At 42.0% G+C, this 23,087-nt stretch overlaps 1 protein-coding gene across 1 annotated transcript in view; it reads left to right on the forward strand.

Moving 5' to 3' along the window:
- The window catches only part of PDE1C (phosphodiesterase 1C), a 1,091,434-nt gene that overhangs the window by 966,351 nt on the left and 101,996 nt on the right, over positions 1 to 23,087 (forward strand). The window contains 1 exon segment of the mRNA XM_073630562.1: positions 20,446 to 20,574. Coding sequence (XP_073486663.1) covers positions 20,446 to 20,574 — 129 coding nt within the window.

Here is a 23,087-nt window from a genome sequence, read left to right on the forward strand (position 1 = left end):
TTTGACTTTATGGCCTGCCCAAAAGCATTTTGTCAGACAAAGGTGTGCAGTTCACCTCCAGATTTTGGAGAACCCTTTGCATAGCCTTAAATATTGATGTCTGCTTGTCCTCAGCTTACCACCCACAAAGCAATGGTCAGACAGAGAGGACCAACCAGACCTTGGAGCAGTATCTTCGTTGTTTCTCCACCTTCTCACAAAACAATTGGGTATCTCTGCTCCCCTGTGCTGAATTTGCCTACAATAATTCAGTGCATGCAGTCACTAACCAAACCCTATTTCTGGGCTAACTATTACTTTCACCCATGCTTGTTCCCGAATCCCCTGCCAAAAACCGCTGTACTCGCGGTGCAAGACAGGCTAACCTCTATGTCCACAAACTACCAGTTCCTGCAGGAGGCAATACAAAAGACCCAAGAAGACTACAAAAGATACTATGATAAGAACAAAAGGGAGAACTCAACTTCAAGGTTGGTGGCAAAGTCTGGCTCTCTACGGCCAACTTAAATCTCCCCTGTCCTTCTCGTAAGCTTGGGGGCTGAGGTTCATCGGACCATTTAGAATGAGAAAAATGATCAATCCTGTGGCTTTTGAACTTACTCTTCCCCAATCTTACAAGATCCACCCACTCTTTCACGTGTCTCTTCTTAAACCTGCTGTTTCAGATCATTTTCCAGGAAAGGAAGACCCACCGCCACTTCCAGTTACCGTTGAGGAGGAAGTCGAATTTGAGGTGGAAGCAATTCTGGGCGAAGGAGACATATTCAGAATTTTGTTAAAGTGAAAGGGATAGCCACCTTAAGAAAATTTGTGAGGAAAATATTCATGCCCCAGGGTTACTCCGAGAATTCCTCAATAGGAACCCTGAGAAAGTGTCACATTTGGGCATCCAGAGGCTGTCTGCAAGGGGGGACACTTTCAGGGAACAAGTCTGAGGATAGTTATCCCCAGACCTGGCACAGTAGCCAATTCCCAATATGGCCACACCCACACAAATACGTGTACATGTATTGCAAACACACTTTTGCCATGGCGAACACGTGTGTGTGTCAGCACATGCAATTTACGTCAGATTCTGGCACCCTCAGGTCTTTAAAAGGATGACTGTGGCACATGGATATAACTGACTGGTCTTCAGCTTCCTATTTCCTGTTCCTGTGTTTGCGGCTGTATCTGATCACCTGTTACCGACCAGGCTTGCCCTATAATAACCTCTTGTCGCGCTCCCAGTTTTGACCTCTGATTGCCCACTGATCTTCTCGTCCTCTTGCCCAGAGGATCTCTGCCTTCGCCTTGGTCAACATCACAGAGACTCTCGTGATGCGTTCCTGTTAAAGACTTGCTTGGCTGACATCTCTTCTGGCTCCAGATCCTGCTTGTTGTTCCACTACACTGATCCCTGACTTTCTGGCTTGGCTGACTATCCATTCTGGTTACCAAACTTTGGCTATGTTTTGACTATGTTTGTTCTATTTACTTTTATTATAATGTGATTTAACTGTAATTCTGTCTCGGTCTGATTCATGGTTTCTGACAGTAGGCAAAGGCCATGAATTTAGAAGATACAGTCAATCCACTTGTTGGTAATATTTTTTCCAGATTGGATGAGCAGGATCACCGCATGGATCAGTTTGCTATGGTGTTACAAACGCTCCTGAGTCGCATGGCTCACCTGGAATCTCCCACTGTGGCTGCTCCGGTACAACCTGTGTTGCAAACCGTCACTGCTGCTGCTCCAGTCTCTGTGCAGGCACACGCCTCGAGTATTACCTCTACAAGAGGTATGTCTGGTTCTGCTCTGCTTCCCCAGCGATTTAGGGGCAATCCAGTCCAATTCAGAAGGTTTCTCAACCAGGTTGAGATATACTTTGAGATGCTGCCCCAGGCGTTTCCCACAAACAGAAGCAAAAGTAGGTTTCGTGATATCTTTGCTTTCTGAGAGAGCCTTGGCCTGGGCAAACCCTCTATGGGAGACGCAAAAACCTGTTGTCATGAGTTACCCTGAGTTTGTGGCTTCCTTTAAAAGGGTATTTGACGTTCCCGCACGCTCCGCTTCTGCTGCCAAGTGCCTCATGTCCATCAAACAGAGTACAAGAACTGTTGCCGATTACGTCATTGAATTCCGTACTCTGGCAGCAGAGGTTGCTTGGAACAACGAGGCCCTCGTGGCTGCTTTTTCTCACGGTCTCTCGGATACCATCAAAGATGAGATAGCAGCCCGAGATATACCCACTGAGCTGGAGAAGTTGATCACATTTGCCATCCTCATTGACTCCAGACTCAGAGAAAGACTCTCTTTTAAGGAGCGCTTGTGGAAGCCTCCTGTACATTTGTCTTCGAGCTTTGCAGTCCCACCCTTGCCGCCCTCACCTCCCATGCCTCCTGGTACCGAGTAGGTCAGTGAAGGTGAACCCATGCAGTTGGGTTTTACGCATCTCTCTGTGGATGAGAGAACCCTTAGGAGGAGGGAGAGATTGTGCCTTTATTGTGGCCAGGCAGGTCACTTTTCGAAGTCTTGTCCTACCCATCCAGGGAATGCCCGAACCTTGAGGTCCTGTCCCGGACAGACCTTAGGTGGTGTTATTTCGTCCCCAGTTATCCAGAAGTATAAGCTTCTAGTTTCGGTCACCCTTTCTTGAGTCGTCCGTCGAGATACATGCTCTAATTGACTCTGGGGCTGCAGGCCTGTTCATTGATGCTGCCTTTGTATCGAAGCACTCGATTCCGCTGCAGCTGCGTGACACTCCACTTGCCATTGAGGCTCTTGATGGGAGACCTCTACAGCCTGCCCATGTGACTCCTGAGACTGTTCCATTGTCCATGGCCGTAGGGGCTCTTCACCATTAGATAATCCAATCCAAGTTATTTCTTCACCTAAGTTTCCGCTAGTTATTGGTTATCCTGGGTTACGGAGGCACAACCCCTCTTTTGATTGGCTCCGTGCTGAGGTTCTCTCCTGGTCTCCACAATGCAGTAAGACATGCTTCCAGAAGGTAGCCAAGGTCCTGTGCAACTCTTCATTCTCCTCCCTGCCGGCGGATTACCGCGACTTTAGCGTTGTCTTTGACAAAGGTCAAGTCGGTAGTTTGCCTCCACATTGACTGTATGATTGCGCAATTGACCTTCAACCTGGTGCCATACCCCCTCGTGTCCGGGTTTACCCTTTGTCAGTCTTGGAGGATAAAGCCATGGAGGACTATGTTGCAGACGCACTTTCTCGAGGTTTCATGCGCAAATCCTCGTCTCCTGCTGGTGCTGGTTTCTTCTTTGTGAAGAAGAAGAGTGGTGAACTGAGACCTTGTATTGATTATAGGGGGCTCTATCATTTCACGATTAAGAATGTGTAGCCGATTCTGTTGATTACGGAGTCATTTGACCACCTCAAGGGAGCAATGGTTTTCACGAAGCTTGATTTGAGAGGGGCATACAATCTCATGAGGATTAAGGAGGGCGACGAGTGGAAAACTGTGTTTAATACCAGAACAGGCCATTATGAGTACCTTGTTATGCCTTTTGGTCTTTGTAACGCCCCAGCATTTTTCTAGGAATTTATTAATGATATCCTCCGTATTGCAGTTATGTGTGGTGGTTTATATTGACAATATCCTCATATTTTCCAAGTCCCTGGAGAGCCACCACACAGATGTCTGTCATGTGCTTCAGAAACTAAGGAAGAACAATCTCTATTGTAAATTGGAGAGGTGTGAATTCCATTGTGAACAGGTTAAATTCCTGCGCTATGTCATTTCCACTGCTGGTTTTTCGAAACTTTCAGCAGTCCTACAGTGGCCCTGACCCGTGGGTTTACTTCCTCTGCAGCATTTTCTTGGCTTTGCCAACTATTATCGGAAGTTTATTCGTATATGTTCTCGTATCTGGGCAAGTCTCTGACTGATATGAACAGAAAGGACGATAACCCACAGAGCTGGTCTCCGGAGTCCATTAAGGCCTTTGAGAGTCTTGAGGCTGCCTTTGTTTCTGCTCCTGTGTTGGCACATCCTGATCCTACGTTACCTTTTATCCTTGAGGTTGATGCTTCTGAGACTGGTGTTGGCGCCCTTCTGTCTCAACGTCCTACCTCTGAGAGCACTATGCATCCTTGTGGCTACTTTTCCAAGAAATTGTCACCTGCGGAGTGCAATTACAAGATTGGTGACAGAGAGCTGTTAGCAATCATTTTAGCCCTGAAAGAATGGAGACATCTCCTCGAAGGTACCACTGTGTCAGTTCTCATTCTTACTGACCATAAGAATCTCACATTCTTGTCTGAGGCTAAACGCCTCTCTCCCAGAAGGGCGCGATGGGCTCTTTTCTTGTCAAGTTTCAATTACATTGTCTCATTCTTACCCAGTACTAAGAATGTAAGAACTGATGCTTTGTCAAAACAATTTTCCTCCACTTCCAAGATGGAGTTGGTTCCGGTTCCTGTGATTCCTCCTGATCATATTCTGGCTATGGTACGCACCAGTCTCATTTCTCCTTTGGGTGACATGCTCCTCCTGCGAGACCTTGTGACCGCTGCTTTGTCCCAGAGAGTCTCCGTACTGCTGTGCTCCAGACTTGTCATTCTCCCAAGGCTGCTGGCCACCCTGGGAAGAATCAACTCCTTTGGGCCATTTACCAACAATTCTGGTGGCCTAGTCTAGGTGCTGATGTAACCGCCTTCATAGCTGCCTGTTCCATGTGTGCTCAGAGTAAGACTCCACGACACCTTCCAGTGGGCCTCCTACAACCCATACCCAATGGAGAGAGGCCCTGGACCCACCTGTCTATGGATTTCATTGTGGAGTTACCCAACCCAGGGCAACACAGTTATCCTTATAGTGGTTGACTGGTTCTCGAAAATGTCTCGTTGTATTCCACTTAAGAAGTTGAAATATAGAACAGCGCTAAATCTATAGGTGTGAACAAATACAAACTATAAATAAATATACGTGCACATCCATATGAACTTAAATACAGTGCTGTGTAAGTCCTAGACTAAGAGATAACCTAAACACACAGCTGTGTATACGTGATAAATATGGTCCCACAATGCCGAAAAAATATACCAAAAACAATATAATAAATCAAATGTGAATGAAAAATCCAATAAAATAAATGAATGTTAGAAAATGATGTGAAAAGAGGGAGGTGTCATCCCAGTAGGCACTGTATATTTTTTTCTAGAGGTAAGCCCCCATCCCAATTTTTGCCAAACATAAGCACCCCCTCCTTCAGGGGGTGCTTAGGTTAGAAAATGATGTGAAAACAAAAAGTCTTAATGTGACAAATAATGAAGTGTGACATCCACCCGTGCCAAATCAAAGATAAAATCTATCCATAAATGAAAAATATCTTGAATCTCTGATGAACGAAAAAGACTAGCCAATGCATCCCATTGGGTAATAAATTTAAAAGAGCGAACAAAAGTCCTGGATGGCTTAACTCCAATGTAAAAATGCATATAAAAGCAAAGGAGAAAGCCTTCAAAAAATACAAGGTTGAGGGATCATCATCAGCATTCAGACTTTATAAAGAATGCAACAAGAAATATAAGGGTGCAATTAGGACGGCTAAGATAGAACATGAAAGACACATAGAGGAGGAGAGCAAAAAAATCCCAAGAAATTCTTTAAGTAAGTAAACAGTAAAAAAGGGAGGACAGACCATATTGGCCCAATAATAAATGAGGAAGGACATCTGGTTACAAAGGACGGGGAGATGGTGAAGGTATTGAATTTATTCTTCTCCTCAGTCTTCATGAGTGAATCGGGGGGCTTCAGTAACCAAAACTGCAGTGTTTATCCTCATGGCACAACACAGGAAGCACCTCCATGGTTAACAGAGGGCAGAATTAAAATTAGACTTGAGAAACTTAACATTAATAAATCACCGGGACCAGATGGCTTGCATTCAAGGGTACTTAGGGAACTCAGTTAAGTGATTGCCAGACCGTTGTTCCTAATTTTTACAGACAGTCTACTGACTGGAATGGTACCACCTGATTGGAGAAAAGCCAATGTAGCACCAATATTTAAAAAGGGCCCAAAATACATCCCTGGGAATTACAGACCAGTTAGCTAACATCAATAGTATGTAAACTCTTCAAGGGGATGATAAGGGACTATATACAAGATTTTAGTAATCAGAACAGTATCATTAGCAGTAATCAGCATGGATTCGTGAAGAATCGTTCTTGACAAACCAATCTACTAACCTTCTATGAGGAGGTGAGTTGCCATCTAAATAAAGGAAGGCCCGTAGACGTGGTATATCTGGATCTTGCAAAAGCATTTGACACAGTTCCCCATAAATGTTTACTGTACAAAATAAGGTCCGTTGGCATGGACCATAGGGTGAGTACATGGATTGAAAACTGTCTACAAATCCGAGTTCAGAGGGTGGTGATAAATGGGGAGGGGTGGGTAGTGGGGTTCCCCAGAGTTCTGTGCTGGGACCAATCTTATTAATTTGTTCATAAATGACCTGGAGGATGGGATTAACAGTTCAATCTCTGTATTTGCAGACGGTACTAAGTTAAGCAGAGCAATAACTTCTCCGCATGATGTGGAAACCTTGCAAAAAGATCTGAACAAATTAATGGGGTGGGCAACTACATGGCAAATGAGGTTCAATGTAGAAAAATGTAAAATAATGCATTTGGGTGTCAAAAATATGAATGCAATCTATACACTAGGGGGAGAACCTCTGGGGGAATCTAGGATGGAAAAGGACCTGGGGGTCCTAGTAGATGAGAGGCTCAGCAATGGCATGCAATGCCAAGCTGCTGCTAACAAAGCAAACAGAATATTGGCATGCATTAAAAAGGGGATCAACTCCAGAGATAAAACGATAATTCTCCCACTCTACAAGACTCTGGTCCGGCCGCACCTAGAGTATGCTGTCCAGTTCTGGGCACCAGTCCTCAGAAAGGATGTACTGGAAATGGAGCGAGTACAAAGAAGGGCAACAAAGCTAATAAAGGGTCTGCAGGATCTTAGTTATGAGGAAAGGTTGCAAGCACTGAACTTATTCTCTCAGGAGCTTGAGAGGGGATATGATTTCAATATACAATTACCATGCTGGTGACCCCACAATAGGGATAAAACTTTTTTGCAGAAGAGAGTTTAACAAGACTCGTGGCCACTCATTAAAATTAGAAGAAAAGAGGTTTAACCTTAAACTATGTAGAGGGTTCTTTACTGTAAGAGCGGCAAGGATGTCCCTTCCACAGGCGGTGGTCTCAGCGGGGAGCATCGATAGCTTCAAGAAACTATTAGATAAGCACCTGAATGACCGCAACATACAGGGATATACAATGTAATACTGACACATAATCACACATAGGTTGGACTTGATGGACTTGTGCCTTTTTTCAACCTCACCTACTATATAACTATGTAATTATGACTATGTTAAATCCACCACCACTTCAGAAAGAATCACTTCTTACCAGATAGCCATGATCCCCCGTTACAGAGGATCAAGGGAAGCATATAGTGTATAGTGTAGACACAGCTTGAACATAAGAACTGGAGTGCAGAAAATGGCAGCAGGTGCTCTGGATTGAAGAGACAAAATTTGAAATATTTTGCTGTAGTAAGATGATTTTTTTTTCGCTGAAGCGCTGGAGGGCAATAACTGTCTGTAGACAACAGTGAAGCAAGGTAGAGATTCCTTGCAAGTTTAGGGCTGCATTTCTGCAAACAGAGTTGGGGATTTGGTCAGGATCAATGGTGTCCTCAATGTTGAAAAATACAGATAGATACTTTATCCATCATGCCATGCCATCTGGGAGGTGTGTGATTGGCCTCAAATTTATTTTGCAGCAGGACAATGACCCCAAACATACAGTCAATGCCATTAGGAACTATCTTCAGTCTAAAGAAGAACAAGGAGTCCTGGAAATGATGGGTTGGCCCCCACAGAGGCAGTCTACATACACAGAAGATCTGTGGTTAAATGTTTGGAACAACCTACCTGCTGAGTTCCTTCAAAAACTGTGTGTAACTGTACCTGGAAGAACTGATGCTGTTTTGAAGGCAAAGGGTGGTCACATCAATTATTGATTTGATTTGGATTTTTCTTCTGTTTATTTACTTTACATTTTGTTAATTGATAAAAATAAACTACAAACTATATGCATATATATACACACACAGCACTGTACTCTGCATACTACTATCCCCCCCTTATAAATGCAAGAGAACTACAGACCAACTATCCAATATCAATAATGGAAACCAACTTCTTGCAATTTACACAAACCTATATCTATTCATAATTAAACCACATATGAATTGTGAGATAACAGGATACATTTTTATTATTTTGGTAAACAAAATATGCTGTTGTGTAAAAATACTTTAATTATTTTGAACAAACAAAAATTAAAATTGTGGCGCAAACAAATGCCAATGCACCATCCACATGAGTTATCCTCTACCCCCTAAATACCCTTGTGTAGCATAGGTGGTTCATAAACTGTTCCGAAAAATTCCATAGTAGGAAGGGTGTTGTATTTCACTAGGCAGCTTCACCTGAGAAAGGAACAAAGCTCTGAAATTACAAAAAAAGGAACAGAAGGGGGCACCAGCTAAGTATAGCATCAATGGGTATATTACGATTAAAAAGCCAAATTTAAACTCACAGAAATATAAAATAAAAGCTTATCTATGTTATTTTGTAAAATTCTAAGTATTTCCATTTAAAATATTGCTATATAATTGTTTATATTTTTCTCTTAAAAAAAAATAACTGCACATTTTGACATAATAGTTTTACAGATGGTGTCCTTAAATTTATTATTTTGCCTGTATTCTTTAAATGTCAGTAAGCAATTTCCAGTCTGGGTGAAACCAACCATTCAGAAAAGGCCTGCCTTTTGTCATCAGTCTCTCAGTGCACTATAAATAAATCCTAGAATAAGCTTAGAATTAATGAAAAATCATATAATGTTGGAGAATCCTTAGCAGTGAAAGTGACTCTGTATTGCTGCCATTTATATTTAATGCTATTAATATTTAAGCTATCAGGTGAAGTGTGATTTAACCCAAGCTGCACTTGAATACCTTTGACAGATACTATTCAGGTCCCACAATTACAGTTTCAGAATGTTACATGCAAATGCTTTTTGTTCACTAGGATGTTTATAGAATGGTAATGCTAAACTGTTTTGATGGATTTTGTTTTACTGTGTAAGTACTATTATGCTTGTGGCAAAGCAGTGATTTTTAAGGTTGGCATCTCTGTACTGGGACTTTATGCGTTTGCAGATAATGAAGGTTGCAGATTCTTGCTATTGTTCATTTGACAGAGAAATATTGGCCTAAAATTTTACCAGAAATCTACCTTTGGGACTGGTACAGTGCTGCTCTACCTTTGGGATAGGTTCAGTGCTGCGCCAGCACTGAACCTATAGTTGATCTGATAGCCATTGCCCTGTACTAAACTCAGAACTAAACGCTGATTTTTTCAACTACTGAGTTGCTAGTTGTGTAATATGGAGTTTATTGTGATCATGTTATAGCACCAAGAATTCTTATGGCGGATATTAAGGGCTTGATTTACTAAAGCTAAATAGATTGTTCACCTTGTGAGGGAAGTTTTACTTTGCAAAGGGAATTTTCCTTGTGCATAGTCAATACGGTGAACATTCATTTTATAAAGACTTCCCATTCCAGGAAAAAAACATTATTTTTGCTTGTATATGATTGGATGATGGAAGTCAGCAAAGCTTCACCACAGTTACTAAGCCAAGAAAAAAATTCCACTGAAAAGTGAACACCTATTTTGCCTTTAGTAAATCAATCCCCAAGTCTTCACATTTAGAGAACTGGTTACACACATCGCTCTCTATTGAGTTTCACAACTCAAGCATCAGTGGTTCCAAGCAAAGCAACAAAAATGGGTAATGCCTCGTACACACGAGCAGAATGTCCGACAAAAAAAGTCAGACGGAAGCTTTCCATCGTATATTCTGATCGTGTGTATGCCTCATCGGAGCCTTTTTTTGAAAATTCTGACGGACCTAGAAATAGAACATGTTCTAAATATTTCCAACGGAACCAATTCCTATCGGGAAAACTGCTCGTCTGTATGCTATTCCGACGGACCAAAAACGGCACATGCTGTGATGCAGTAGCTATTGGCTACTGGCTATTGAACTTCCTTTTTCTAGTCCCGTCGTACATGCTGTACGTCACCGCGTTCTTGACGATCGGACTTTGGTGTGATCGTGTGTACGCAAGACAATTTCAGCGAAAAAACCTTCAGAGTTTATTCCGACGGGAAAACCGGTCGTGTGTACGCGGCATAAGGGTTAGAATCTCTGCCAAGTTATCTTCGCTATCTAATTAGTAAAAAAAACAAGCACTACTTTTACCATGAACTACAATGTGTTTAATAGCGACTATATACATTAAGTCTAAACAAATAATATACAAGTGCAAAAAATGTATATTATTTAAAGTGCTTGTGCAATTAATCTTAATAAACAGAGTTCATTGTGCAACCCAAGAGTGCTTGTGCAGATGGGTTCACACTTCTGCAATCACAGACATCGCATATGATTCACACCACACTGCTGCGCGGATCACATGCGATATCTGTGCGATGCGAATTCAGCCAGATTGTATGGCTGACTTAACAAAGCATTTGGACCAAAATTGTGCAGGACCCTTTTTTTTGTCCGCACCAGAATCAGATTGCATGGGTGTGCACACCCATGCGTTCTGATTCCTTTCCAAATTCACAATTCGCACTGTGATATGCGAACCGATCTGTGGGTGTCAGTAACTTTGTATTGACACCCGCAGTGGTTCGCATGTGAACTGCCTGCGAGTTGTATGCAATGTGGTAACCGCCACTGGAATCGCACTGGTTCCTGCATCGCATATGTGTGAACCGGCACTGAATAAATAAACAAAAATGTTCCCATCTCACTTGTTTATTTTCATCTGTTTAAGTGAGAAAAATAAACATACTATTTAAAATTTACAAATAAACATTTCTGACATAAAAAAAAATAAAATCAGTGACCGATATAGCCACCCTTCTTTTCAATAATATTCATAAGCCTTCCATTCATGGAGTCTGTCAGTTTATTGATCTGTTGACAATCAGCTTTTTGTGTAGCAGCAACTAAAGCCTCCCAGACACTGTTTTGAGAAGTGTACTGTTTTCCTTCACTGTAAATCTCCCGTTTAGGAATGGCCTACAAGTTCTCAAAAGGGTTTAGGTCAGGAGAGGAAGGGGGCCAGATCATTATTCTCTCATCTTTAAGGACTTTACTGGCTAGCCACACAGTTGGGTACTTTGATGCGTGCGATGGAGCATTGTCCTGCAAAAATATCATGGTCTTCTTGAAAGATGCAGAACTATTTCCTGCACCACTGCTTGAAGAAAGTGTCTTCTAAAAACTAGCAGTAGGTTTTGGAGTTGATTTTGAGTCCATCTACAACCTGAAAAGGTCCAACTAGCTCATTTTTAACCACTTGACCACTGGGCACTTAAACCCCCTTAATAACCAGACCAATTTTCAGCTTTCGGTGCTCTCACACTTTGAATGACAATTAGTCAAGCAACACTGTACCCAAATAAAATTTTTGTCCTTTTTTTCACACAAATAGAGCTTTCTTTTGGTGGTATTTAATCACTGCTGGGTTCTTTAATATTGCGCTAGAAAAGAAAAAAGACCGAAAATTCTGTAAAAAAATGCATTTTTCTTCGTTTCTGTTATAAAATTTTGCAAATTAGTAATTTTTTCTTCATATATTTTGGCCAAAACTTATACCGCTACATATCTTTGGTAAAAATAACCCAAATCAGTGTATATTATTTAGTCTTTGTGAAAGCTATAGAGTCCACAAGCTATGGTGCCAATCTCTGAAAACTGATCAAGTACTGACAGCCTATCTCATTTCTTGAGACCCTAACATGCCAGAAAAGTACAAATACCCCCCAAATGACCCCTTTTTGGAAAGAAGCTATTCCAAGGTATTTAGAAAGATGCATGATGAGTTTTTTGAAGTTGTCATTTTTTCGCACAATTCTTTGCAAAATCAAGATTTTTTTTTTCTTTTTTTTTTTCACAAAATTGTCATATTAGCAGGTTATTTCTCACACACAACATATGCATACCACAAATTACACCCCAAAACACATTCTGCTATTACTCCTGAGTATGGCGATACCACATGTGTGAGACTTTTACACAGCGTGGCCACATACAGAGGCCCAACATACATGGAGCACCTTCAGGCGTTCTGGAGCACCCAGGCCAATTCTGACATTTCTCTCCTACATGTAAAAATCATCATTTATTTGATAGAAAATTACTCAGAACCCCAAAACATTATATATGTTTTTTTAGCAAAGACCCTAGAGAATACAATGGCGATCATTGCAACTTTTTATCTCGCACGGTATTTGCGCAGCAATTTTTCGAACGCTTTTAAAAAAAAAAAAAAAAAACAGTTTTGTGCTTTAAAAAAAAACAAAACAGTAAAGTTAGCCCAATGTTTTTGCATAATGTGAAAGATGAAGTTATGCCGAGTAAATAGATACCTAACATATCACCCTTCAAAATTGCACACGCTCGTGGAATGGCGCCAAACTTCGCTACTTAAAAATCCCCATAGGAGACACTTTAAAAATTTTTACTGGTAACACGTTGTGAGTTACAGAGGAGGTCTAGGGCCAAAATTATTTCTCTTGCTCTACCGATCGCAGCGATACCTCACATGTGTGGTTTGAACACCATTTTCATATGTGGGCGGGACTTACGTATGCGTTCGCTTCTGCATGCGAGCACACGGGGAAAAAAACATTTATTTTTTTTTTATTGTTTATTTTACTTTATTCATTTTAGTTTGACGCTTTTTTCCAAAAAATACATTTTTTGATCACTTTTATTATTATTACAAGGAATGTAAACATCCCTTATATATATACATACTAGTAATGGCGGAGATCAGCTTCTAATAGTGGGACTGTGATATTTCCAATATATATGGCCAATCTGACACTTTTGAAACTTTGTGGGAACCAGGGACACCAATATAGTGATCAGTACTAAAAATGTGCACTGTCACTGTACTAATGACACTGGCTGGGAAGGGGTTAAACACCTAGGGCAATCTAAGAGTAAATGTGTGCCTAACCAGTGTTTTAGTGTACTGTGCTGTTTTTACCAAAGGATGTGCTGAATTTTATTCCCTGCTTTTCAGGGAAGCAAAATCCACCACATCCCTGCTGACATAACGGAGTACTCACTCAGTGAGCAATGACATCTAAATATTTTTCAATTGATCATAAAGTGCAAAATATAAAATGCAAAAGTGACAGTGCAACAAATGTCCAATAACGTAATCTTTACACACCATAAGGTGCTACAGTGTTTAACCCCTTTCCGACCAGCCCCCGCAGTTGTACTGGGGCAGGTTGGCTCCCCTGGGCGAAATGACGTAACTGTACGTCGGTTTCAGAAAAAATAAAAGATATTCCTGCGCTATCGTACTAATGGGGACATGGAGATAGGTAATAGAGAGTAAAAAATATTGCTGCGGTATGGAAAAGCAGCTAACACCGGATAGGGTACAGCCTGCCCCTCGCTGAGATAAATAAATAGAAGTGTGGTGTTGCGCTGATCCTTAACTGTAACAAAAAATTATAAAAAATATTCTGAATTGAATGTGGTAACACAATAGTGGTGGGTGTCTCTAAAGTGCAGATCTCTTGCAATCAGCCATTTGTGACTCTATAATAATGTACGTCGGTTTCGTCTTTTGACCACTAGGGGGCGCGTGTGCACCGCGGCGCCGGAGCCGTTGCGTGTGCCCGGCGGTGGCGATGACCGCTGGGCACCCGTGATCACTCCACACAGAGACAGAACAGAGATCTGTGAATGTAAACAAACAGATCTCTGTGCTGTCAGGGGTGAGAAGAGAGATCTATTGTTCATACTAAGTATAAACAACGAATCGCTCTCCTCACCCAGTCAGTCCCCTCCCCCGACAGTTAGAACCACTCCCTAGGGAACACAGTTATCCTCTTGATCGCCCCCTAGTGTTAACCCCTTCCCTGCCAGTGACATTTATACAGTAATCAGTGCATTTTTATAGCACTGATCGCTTTATAAATGCAATGGTCCCAAAAATGTGTCAAAAGTGTCCAATCTGTCTGCCATAATGTTGCAGTCCCGATAAAAATTGCTGATCACCGCCATTACTAGTAAAACTAAATAAATAAATAAAAATGCCATAAATCATTCCCCTATTTTGTAGATGCTATAACTTTTGCGCAAACCAATCAATATACGCTCATTGCGATTTTTATTACCAAAAATATGTAGAAGAATACATATTGGCCTAAACTGAGGAAAAAATTTGCTTTTTTAACCATTTAAGCATAGAGCCTCTTTCTGAGATTTGTTGTTTACAAGTTAAAAACAAGTTTTTTTTGCTAGAAAATTACTTAGAACTCCCAAACATTATACATTTTTTTTCTAACACCCTAGAGAATAAAATGGCAGTTGTTGCAATATTTTCTGTCACACCGTATTTGCGCAGAGGTCTTACAAGCGCACTTTTTTTTGGAAAAAATACACTCTGTTTGAATTAAAAAATAAGACACCAGTAAAGTTAGCCCATTTTTTTTTTTATATTGTGAAAGATAACGTTTTGCTGAGTAAATTGATACCCAACATGTCACGCTTCAAAATTGCACCCGCTCGTGGAATGGCAACAAACTTTTACCCTTAAAAATCTCCATAGGCAAAGTTTAAAAAAATTCTACAGATGGCATGTTTTAAGTTACAGAGGAAGTATAGGGCTAGAATTACTGCTCTCGCTCTACTGATTGCAGCAATACCTCACATGTGTGGTATGAACATCGTTTTCATATGCAGGCGCTACTCAAGTATGCGTTCGCTTCTGCATGCGAGCTCGTCAGGACGGGGCACAATTATTTTTTTTATTAGTTTACTATTATTTCTTTATTGATTTTACTGTATCACGTTACAGGGTTTAACTGTTTTTTTTTTTTTTTATTCTTATTGATTTTACATTTTATTTTTACACTGTTTTAAAAAAAAAATTATCACTTTTATTCCTATTACAAGGGATGTAAACATCCCTTGTAATAGAAAAAAAGCATGACAGGACCTCTTAAATATGAGATCTGGGGTCAAAAAGACCTCAGATCTCATATTTACACTAAAATGCAATAATAAAAAAAAAAAGGTCATTTAAAAAAATGGCCCTTTAAGAGGTATGGGCAAAACTGACGTTTTGACGTAGCTTCCGCCCTGCAATGACTCGTCTCCATGTCAGGCCACGGGAAGGATTTGATCACCGCTGCCGACGGCTCCGGTGAGCTGCTGATAAAAGTGATCACGCGGCGAATCCACCGCAGAGACCACTTTTATCTTAAACCGGACTGCTCACTGAAGAAGAGGATACCGGGGTTATGGCCGCTAGCTGCTGCCTGAACAACAATATCCTCCTTCAAAGTACCGACGTATAATGACAGTGGGCGCTCCGGAAGTGGTTAAGAAAAAAAGGGGGATATTTATTATAGCAAAAAGTACAAAATATTGTTTTTTTTTCAAAATTGGGCTTTTTTTGTTTATAGCGCAAAAAATAAAAACCGTACAAATGATCAAATACCACCAAAAGAAAGCTCTTTTTGAGGGGAAAAAAAGGATGTCAATTTTGTTTGGTATAATGTACCAAAAAATGGCCTGGTCATTAAGCAGCCAAATCTTCCGGGGCTGAAGTGGTTAAAGTGACAATACAATATACAAAAGGTGCTTCAATCAGAAAAAAGTTAATAAATAAATGTGTTTGTGTGAAGGAGAATAGAATCCAATATATCCAGATCATTTACAACTTCTACCATCCGTAGTGCGCCAGTGGTTTGCCCCAGCCTCTCACCTCAGGTAATGACACCTACAGGTCTAGTTGGGCTTGTATGTAATATCTGTCTCCAGGATCCAAACACTGAATTCCTACTCCTGGGACCTTCAATCTGACAGGAAAAGATTTCCACGGATACCAACGATATCTTTAGACAGGTCCTCACTTCCCTCCATATACTGTTCACATGCAACATAAAGGAATCTCCATGGTGTAGTAGTCCAATAAATTGTTTATTAAAAAAAACTGTTTAAAATCAGGACAAATGGCTTCACATATAGTACTTCCGGTCTCGGCTGCGACCGTAAGTGACGTCACCTGCCTCCTGCTGATGTGTTGCGTCACCGATCACGTGACTTCATCAAGGGTATGGAGTCAGGTGAACGATGTAGGTTTTTATACACAGCTCCGCTGAACCCCTTTTCATGTTGGCAGCTACTCTGGCTAGCTTTATTTATATCTATTACTTATTTGGTTTGCGCATTAGTATATTTACTTGTAATAACAGAATACTGCCTGGTTTACATACAGTACCCCTTGAAATCTTCCACATTTTGTCATGTTACAACCAAAAACGTAAATTTTATGTAATAGACCAACACAAAGTGGCACATAATTTTGAAGTGGAAGGAAAATGATAAATGTTTTTAAATATTTTTTTACAAATAAATATCTGTCAGGTCACCTTGAGGCTAGGTGACAGATGCACACGTTGGGATCAAGAGTGCACCGCAAGGTAGTGGACCCTACGGCTGACTGCTGCGAATGGGAGTCAAGGTGGTAAGGAAGACAGGGCTGCTGGAACACCAAGACAGATCCCACCGGGGTTAGAGTGCAAGATTCCCTAGGGCGCGGAGTCTAAGAGCCGGCAGGTGTTCACCAGAGCCTCTAGTGGTGAGGATGGACTGGGCTGCAACTGGCTCCAGGTCGCGACCCCCAGGGTCCCCCAGCTCACGCCCACAGTAGGCAACAGGAGGATAAGGATAGTAAGGGAATAAGCCAAGGTCGGGGCCACAAGCAGACAAGGACAACAGAGTTCACACCAACAGTTCAGGGTCACAGGCAAACAGGGATAGTCGGGGACACGCCAAAGGTCAGGGTCACGAGCAGACAGGAATAGTTGAGAACACGCCAAGGTTGGTAACAGAAATAAACGTAGAGAATACAGCAAGCAGGAACAGGAAGCCAAACACACAAAGGATACACAATGGTTGATCACCCCTGCTGGCTTGCAGTGCACAGGTTAATATAGGGTTCCCTGATAGGGCCTGGGGTGGGGCCATGCTTAGAGGAGAGGTTATAAAACCAGCCAGGTGTGAGTGGCTGGCCTCTTAGTCTGAAAACATGAGGAGCAGGTAAGCTGACAGAGAAAGATTACTGCATAACCATGACAATATCTGAAACGTGTGGCGTGCATTTGTAGTCAGCCCCCCTGAGTCAACACTTTGTAGAACCACCCAGTTTTTTTCGGGATGTCTCTACCAGCTTCGCACATCTAGAGAGTGACATTTTTGCCCACACTTCTTTGCAAAATAGCTCAAGCTCTGTCAGATTGGGTGTAAAGCGTCTGTAAACAGAAATCTTCAAGTCTTGCCACATATTCTGAATTGGATTTAGGCCTGGACTTTGACTGAGGCATTCAAACACATGAATATGCTTTGTAATGGTAATGACTAAGTACTAACGTTTTTGTCCCTGCTCTGTCTGTCAAACACTTTTCCCATTTTTTCATAAAGCTTTGTGTCTATACCTATATAAACTTCCATCGGAAGGACCAGATTGTTTGATCTTCCCCCACTGGGCCAAAAATACTCCAGGTATGCAGGTTGAATTAAAACTTCCATACACACCATCCACTGACAACGCCATTTTTTACTCTTGCTGCAATATTACTATTTTTTGTTTTGATTACGGTGCCATTCACCTAGTTTAGGTACGTTGTCTTCTCTTTTCCCTCTGGGCCCACCTCCCGCCCCTCTCCTTCCTCTCTACCCTTGCCCTTCCCCTGCCTCTGTAAAATTTAGCTGCACTATGCTCATCATGCCTGTTTAAATTGTGGTCTTGCATCATAAACTATATTGTACCTTTTCTGTTTATCAGAATATAAATCCTATATAATTACCCCTGATGAAAGGATTTTGAACCTGAGACACGTTGGGTACTGCTAGGACTTATCCCGGATGTTGGACACCATCATATTTAATTTGCAAGATATAATTTTATGTGTAATTGTGCTATCGTCAGTGTTTGTTTTATCAATTATCATGTGAGGATTATTTTTTAGCATAGTCTTTCTGTCTTTTTTGTTTAATAAATCTATATTTTTTTAAACAATTTATTAGTGTCTTTGCAAATTTAAAGTCCCATTCGGCCAGCCATCCGGAACCATTTCCTTTATAAATATGCTTTGTAAACCATTCCATTGTAGCTCTGGCTGTATGTTTAGGGTGCTTGTCCTGCTGAAAGGTGAACCTCCGCCCCGGTCTCATATCTTTTGCAGACTCCAACAGGTTTTCTTCTAAGATTTGCCTTGTATTTGGCTCCATCCATCTTCCCATCAACTCTGTCCAGCTTCCCTGTCCCTACTGAAGAAAAGCATCCCCACAACATGATGCTGCCATCGCCATGTTTTACGGTGGTGTGTTCAAGGTGATGTGGTTTTTTGCCACACATAGCATTTTGCTTTTAGGCCATTAGTTCAGTTTTGGTCTCATCTGACCAGAGCACCTTCTTCCACATGTTTGCTGTGTCCCCCACATGGCTTCTCGCAAACTGAAAACGGGACTTCTTATGGCTTTCTTTCAATATTGGCTTTCTTCTTGCCAGTCTTCCATAAAGGCCAGATTTGTGGAGTGCACCACTAATAGTTTCCTGTGGGCAGATTCTCCCAGCTGAGCTGTGAGTCTCTGCAGCTCCTCCAGAGTTACCATGGGCCTCTTGGCTGCTTCTCTGATTAATAATTAATTATCCTTGCCTGGCCTGTCAGTTTAGGCGGACGGCCATGTTTTGGTATCTTCACAGTTGTGCCATACGCTTTCCATTTTCATATGATGGATTGAACAGTGCTCCGTGAGATGTTCAAAGCTTGTGATATTTTTTTTATAACTTAACCCAGCTTTAAACTTCTCAATAACCTTATCACTGACCTCTCTGGTTTGTTCCTTGGCCTTCATGATGCTGTTTGTTCACTAAGCTTCTCTAACAAACCTCTGAGGGCTTCACAGAACAGCTGTATTTATACTGAGATTAAATCATACACAGGTGGACTCTGTTTACTATTAGGTGACTTTTGAAGGCAATTGGTTCCACTAGATTTTAGTTAGGGGTATCAGAGTAAAGGAAACTGAATACAAATGCACACCACACTTTTTCAGATATTTATTTGTAAAAACTTTTGAAAACCATTTATCATTTTCATTCCTTTTCACAATTATGTGCCACTTTGTGTTGGTCTATCATGTAAAATGAACAGAGTTTTTAAGTGGTCCCACACAAATGGCTGTAGGTAGTAAATGGAACTGCTGCCCCTACAAATACAGCTACCCGAGTGGAGTGTATGGTGAATAATGATTTAAAAAAAGTAGGTGTGGCGCTGTTCTTAGGAGTAAATTAATACTTAAGATAGAAGTCTAAGTGCTCTAATATTCACAATCATATCATTGACTCAAAATCCAATTGTGGTATGCTTAGTAAAGGTTAATATGGACCTTCCTTAATAAAACTAAAATAAAGTGACTGATGCTTTAAATATGGCTAGTATGTCTTAGCTAGTAATTCATAAGATATATACTGTACATCTCTAAGAATATGGTGACAATAAGTGTGCAATCTTATATAAAGTGACTAGTGCTCCAATGAATTAATGAAAAAATTCTAATGCACAGTTCTTTTAAATCCACAGCAAAGTCTTTTGTAAAGTGACAAAGTGCTCTTCAGTCGTGGATTTTTTTTACTTTAAACTTGTGCTGGTGCTTCTTATAGTGCTCCCCTTAAAGTGTTGCATTCACCCCTCAAAGGGGTATTCCGCATTCACAGTGGATGCTACCACGCCTGTGTTTACCTCTCCTCTCTTTGCTCCTTTAAAGGTTCAGCCCCTCTGTCTCATCCACATGCAGAGAAAAAGTTTGCTCCCATAGCCTAATACCGTTTTCAAAAGTGTTTATTGGATATACACTGTTGTGAACAGAATCATGCAGAGTCTAAGTATAGCCATGGCGCCCCCTACCCGGAGGTGCTGGATCAACTACTAGGTACACAATCCAATGCAGGAGAGCTGCTCTGCTGCCATACTCCTACGTGAGGCAGTTGGCAAGCAGTTAAAAAACTATTTTAAGGGGAAAATCATAGAAAATGTCAACTTGTTCGAGTTTCATATTTCTTTGCTTTACAAAATAAATAAGGAAAACCTTCATATTCACTAAAAAATGTATCTGTGAAATTTAAAGTACGTTTGTGTCAATCTGTTTAGAGATAGAAGTGTAAACCACTGGCAAATCACCTTCTATCCAGTCTATTTATTGTGCCTCTTTTTTTTTTTTTTTTTCAGATCAGATTCTGCCATTTTGTATAATGATCGATCTGTACTTGAAAATCATCATGTAAGTGCAGCATATCGCTTACTGCAGGATGACGAAGAAATGAATATTCTCTATAACCTGTCCAAGGATGACTGGAGGTGAGATGTGTAAGCAATATATATTTTGTAAGCATGTCTATGATTACAATACAATTGTGAAGACTTAATAAGTGTATTGTCTACATTTGTGGTCCTTATAGCATAGTCAATGATTACATACACTTTCTCATAATTCTGATAACCTCGTGCTGAGTATCCGCCCAATCTTGACCATATAGAGATTTGTAGATGAGCCCCTAGAGAAAGCTGTGACTCAGACTTAAAGTTTCATCTCAAGCAAGGAATCTAAGTTTATGTTTGACATTGGGGGGAGGTAAATATAGGTGGTTAAGCCATGTTTTAACCCCCAACCACTCCCACTTAAGCTGCAAAGGCAGCAGATGGGGTGTGGCCATGATGCTTTGCATTGTGGCATGATAACCCCCCCCCCTCCTCCCCATCACATTCAGCAGGCAGTACTGCAGTGGTGCAGACTTCAGGGGTTAAAACAGAGGATGAGGAGGCGATATGTCACTCTTCAGAAGGCAATGCATGTGAAAATAAGCTCTAATTGTTTCTGGCCAAGTTTTTTCTTTGTTTCAGATGATTCTCAGTGCCTACTTGTTAACAATGAGACAGCATAGTAGGCATACTGGTTCCCACTGAAACCCCCAACAGAAGCAGATGAGGGGGGATAAGCTACTATTCTGAAACAAATTTTCACCTTTAACTTCTCAGCCCTATAAACAAAATAAGCTTTTTGCAACAGGAGAAAAGGAAAAAACTGTAAAAAGTGTAAAAAGTGGAAAGGAGCTTTAATGAAACATCCAGGGTCTGTGATTTGCAAATGCAGATTGCAGATAGTCATTGTTCTCCTGCTCACACAAACTTTGCTTCCAGAACACTAAAGTTGAACTCAGACGTGTACTGGACTAAGCATTCCATGTTGATTCACAATGTTCTTCCTAACCTTCTTAAGCATGAACCCAAAAGAACATGGATACAGTGTAGTGGAGACCAGTAGTTTGGTAAGCAGTAGTACCATTTTGGGTACCATTTTGATGGCCTATTTTGAGATAGTAGCTGTGAGAGAAGTATTGGAATCCTGGTAGAGGGAGTCTTCATTCTTCCAAAATTGGTTTCTTAAATGTGCAAAAACTCCTAGGCAAAAACAATTTAGATATGAAAGAATGTTTTTCTTCCATAGAAATTGTCCTAATCCACTAATACCACTGCTGTGGTTCTCCTTTATAAACACCTATATCTCATCCCTAGCATGATTTGCCACTACCATGGGTTTAAGGTAAATCCTGCAGGTTGAAGATTGTCATTTCTATTAAATTTATGTGAGAATTCACATGTTATGCCGCGTACACACGGTCAGACTTTTCACCTGCAAAAGTCCGACGGACGCCGCCGGACCAAGTCCGGCGGACAATCCGACCGTGTGTGGTCTCCATCGGACTTCCGACGGACCGTTTCGGGCGGAAATCCGACGTACTTTAGATTTGAAGCCTGCTTCAAATCTTTACGTCGTACCTCCGCCGGACTCAGTTCCTGACGGAAAGCCCGTTCGTCTGTATGCTAGTCCGAAGGACCAGATACGACGGAGGAGCAGGTTACTGCATCTCGCGCTCGCTGCAATAGGAAAAACTAATTTTCCCATTGCGGCGAGCGCGGGGGGCATCCCAGGCCCTTAGGTCTGGTATGGAACTTTAAGGGGAACCCCCCTACGCCGAAAAACCGGCGTGGGGGTCCCCCCAAAATCTATACCAGACCCCGATCCGAGCACGCAGCCCGGCCGGTCAGGAAGGGGGGTGGGGACGAACGAGCGCCCCCCCCCTCCTGAACCGTACCAGGCCGCATGCCCTCAACATGGGGGGGTGCTTTGGGGGAGGGGGCGCCTTGCGGTGCCCCCCCACCACAAAGCACCTTGTCCCCATGTTGATGAGGACAAGGGCCTCTTCCCGACAACCCTGGCCGTTGGTTGTCGGGGTTTGCGTGCGGGGGGCTTATCGGAATCCGGGAGCCCCCTATAATAAGAGGGCCCCCAGATCCCGGCCCCCCCACCCTATGTGAATGAGTATGGGGTACATGGTACCCCTACCCATTCACCTAGGTAAAAAGTGTCAATAATAAAACACAACACAGGTTTTTAAAATAATTTATTAAACAGCTCCGGGGGGGGTCTTCTTCCGTCTTCGGGGGTCCCTCTGGTTCATCTTCTCCCGGCGTCCGGTTGATTCTTCTCCGCTCTCCGGCCTCTTCTCCCGGTGTCCCAGGTCTTCGGCCGGCCCCTCCGCTGTCTTCAGGTAGCTCTATTGCCAGCGGAGGTCCGGACTTCTTGGCTTCTTGGCTTCTTGTGTTCTCTTCTCTTCCCCCAGATGTTGACACGACGCTCTCTCCGGCTGGACTGGTCTCTGAGGGCTGCGTTGTGACTTATATAAGCGGAGACCCCGCCCCCATATGATGTCACAGTCCCTGGGCATGCTGGGACTGTGACGTTTTAGGGGGCGTGGTCGACCACGCCCCCTAAAATGTCACAGTCCCAGCATGCCCAGGGACTGTGACAT

This window comes from Aquarana catesbeiana, linkage group LG05 (assembly GCF_042186555.1).
Source record: "Aquarana catesbeiana isolate 2022-GZ linkage group LG05, ASM4218655v1, whole genome shotgun sequence".
Taxonomy (NCBI): Eukaryota; Metazoa; Chordata; class Amphibia; order Anura; family Ranidae; genus Aquarana; species Aquarana catesbeiana.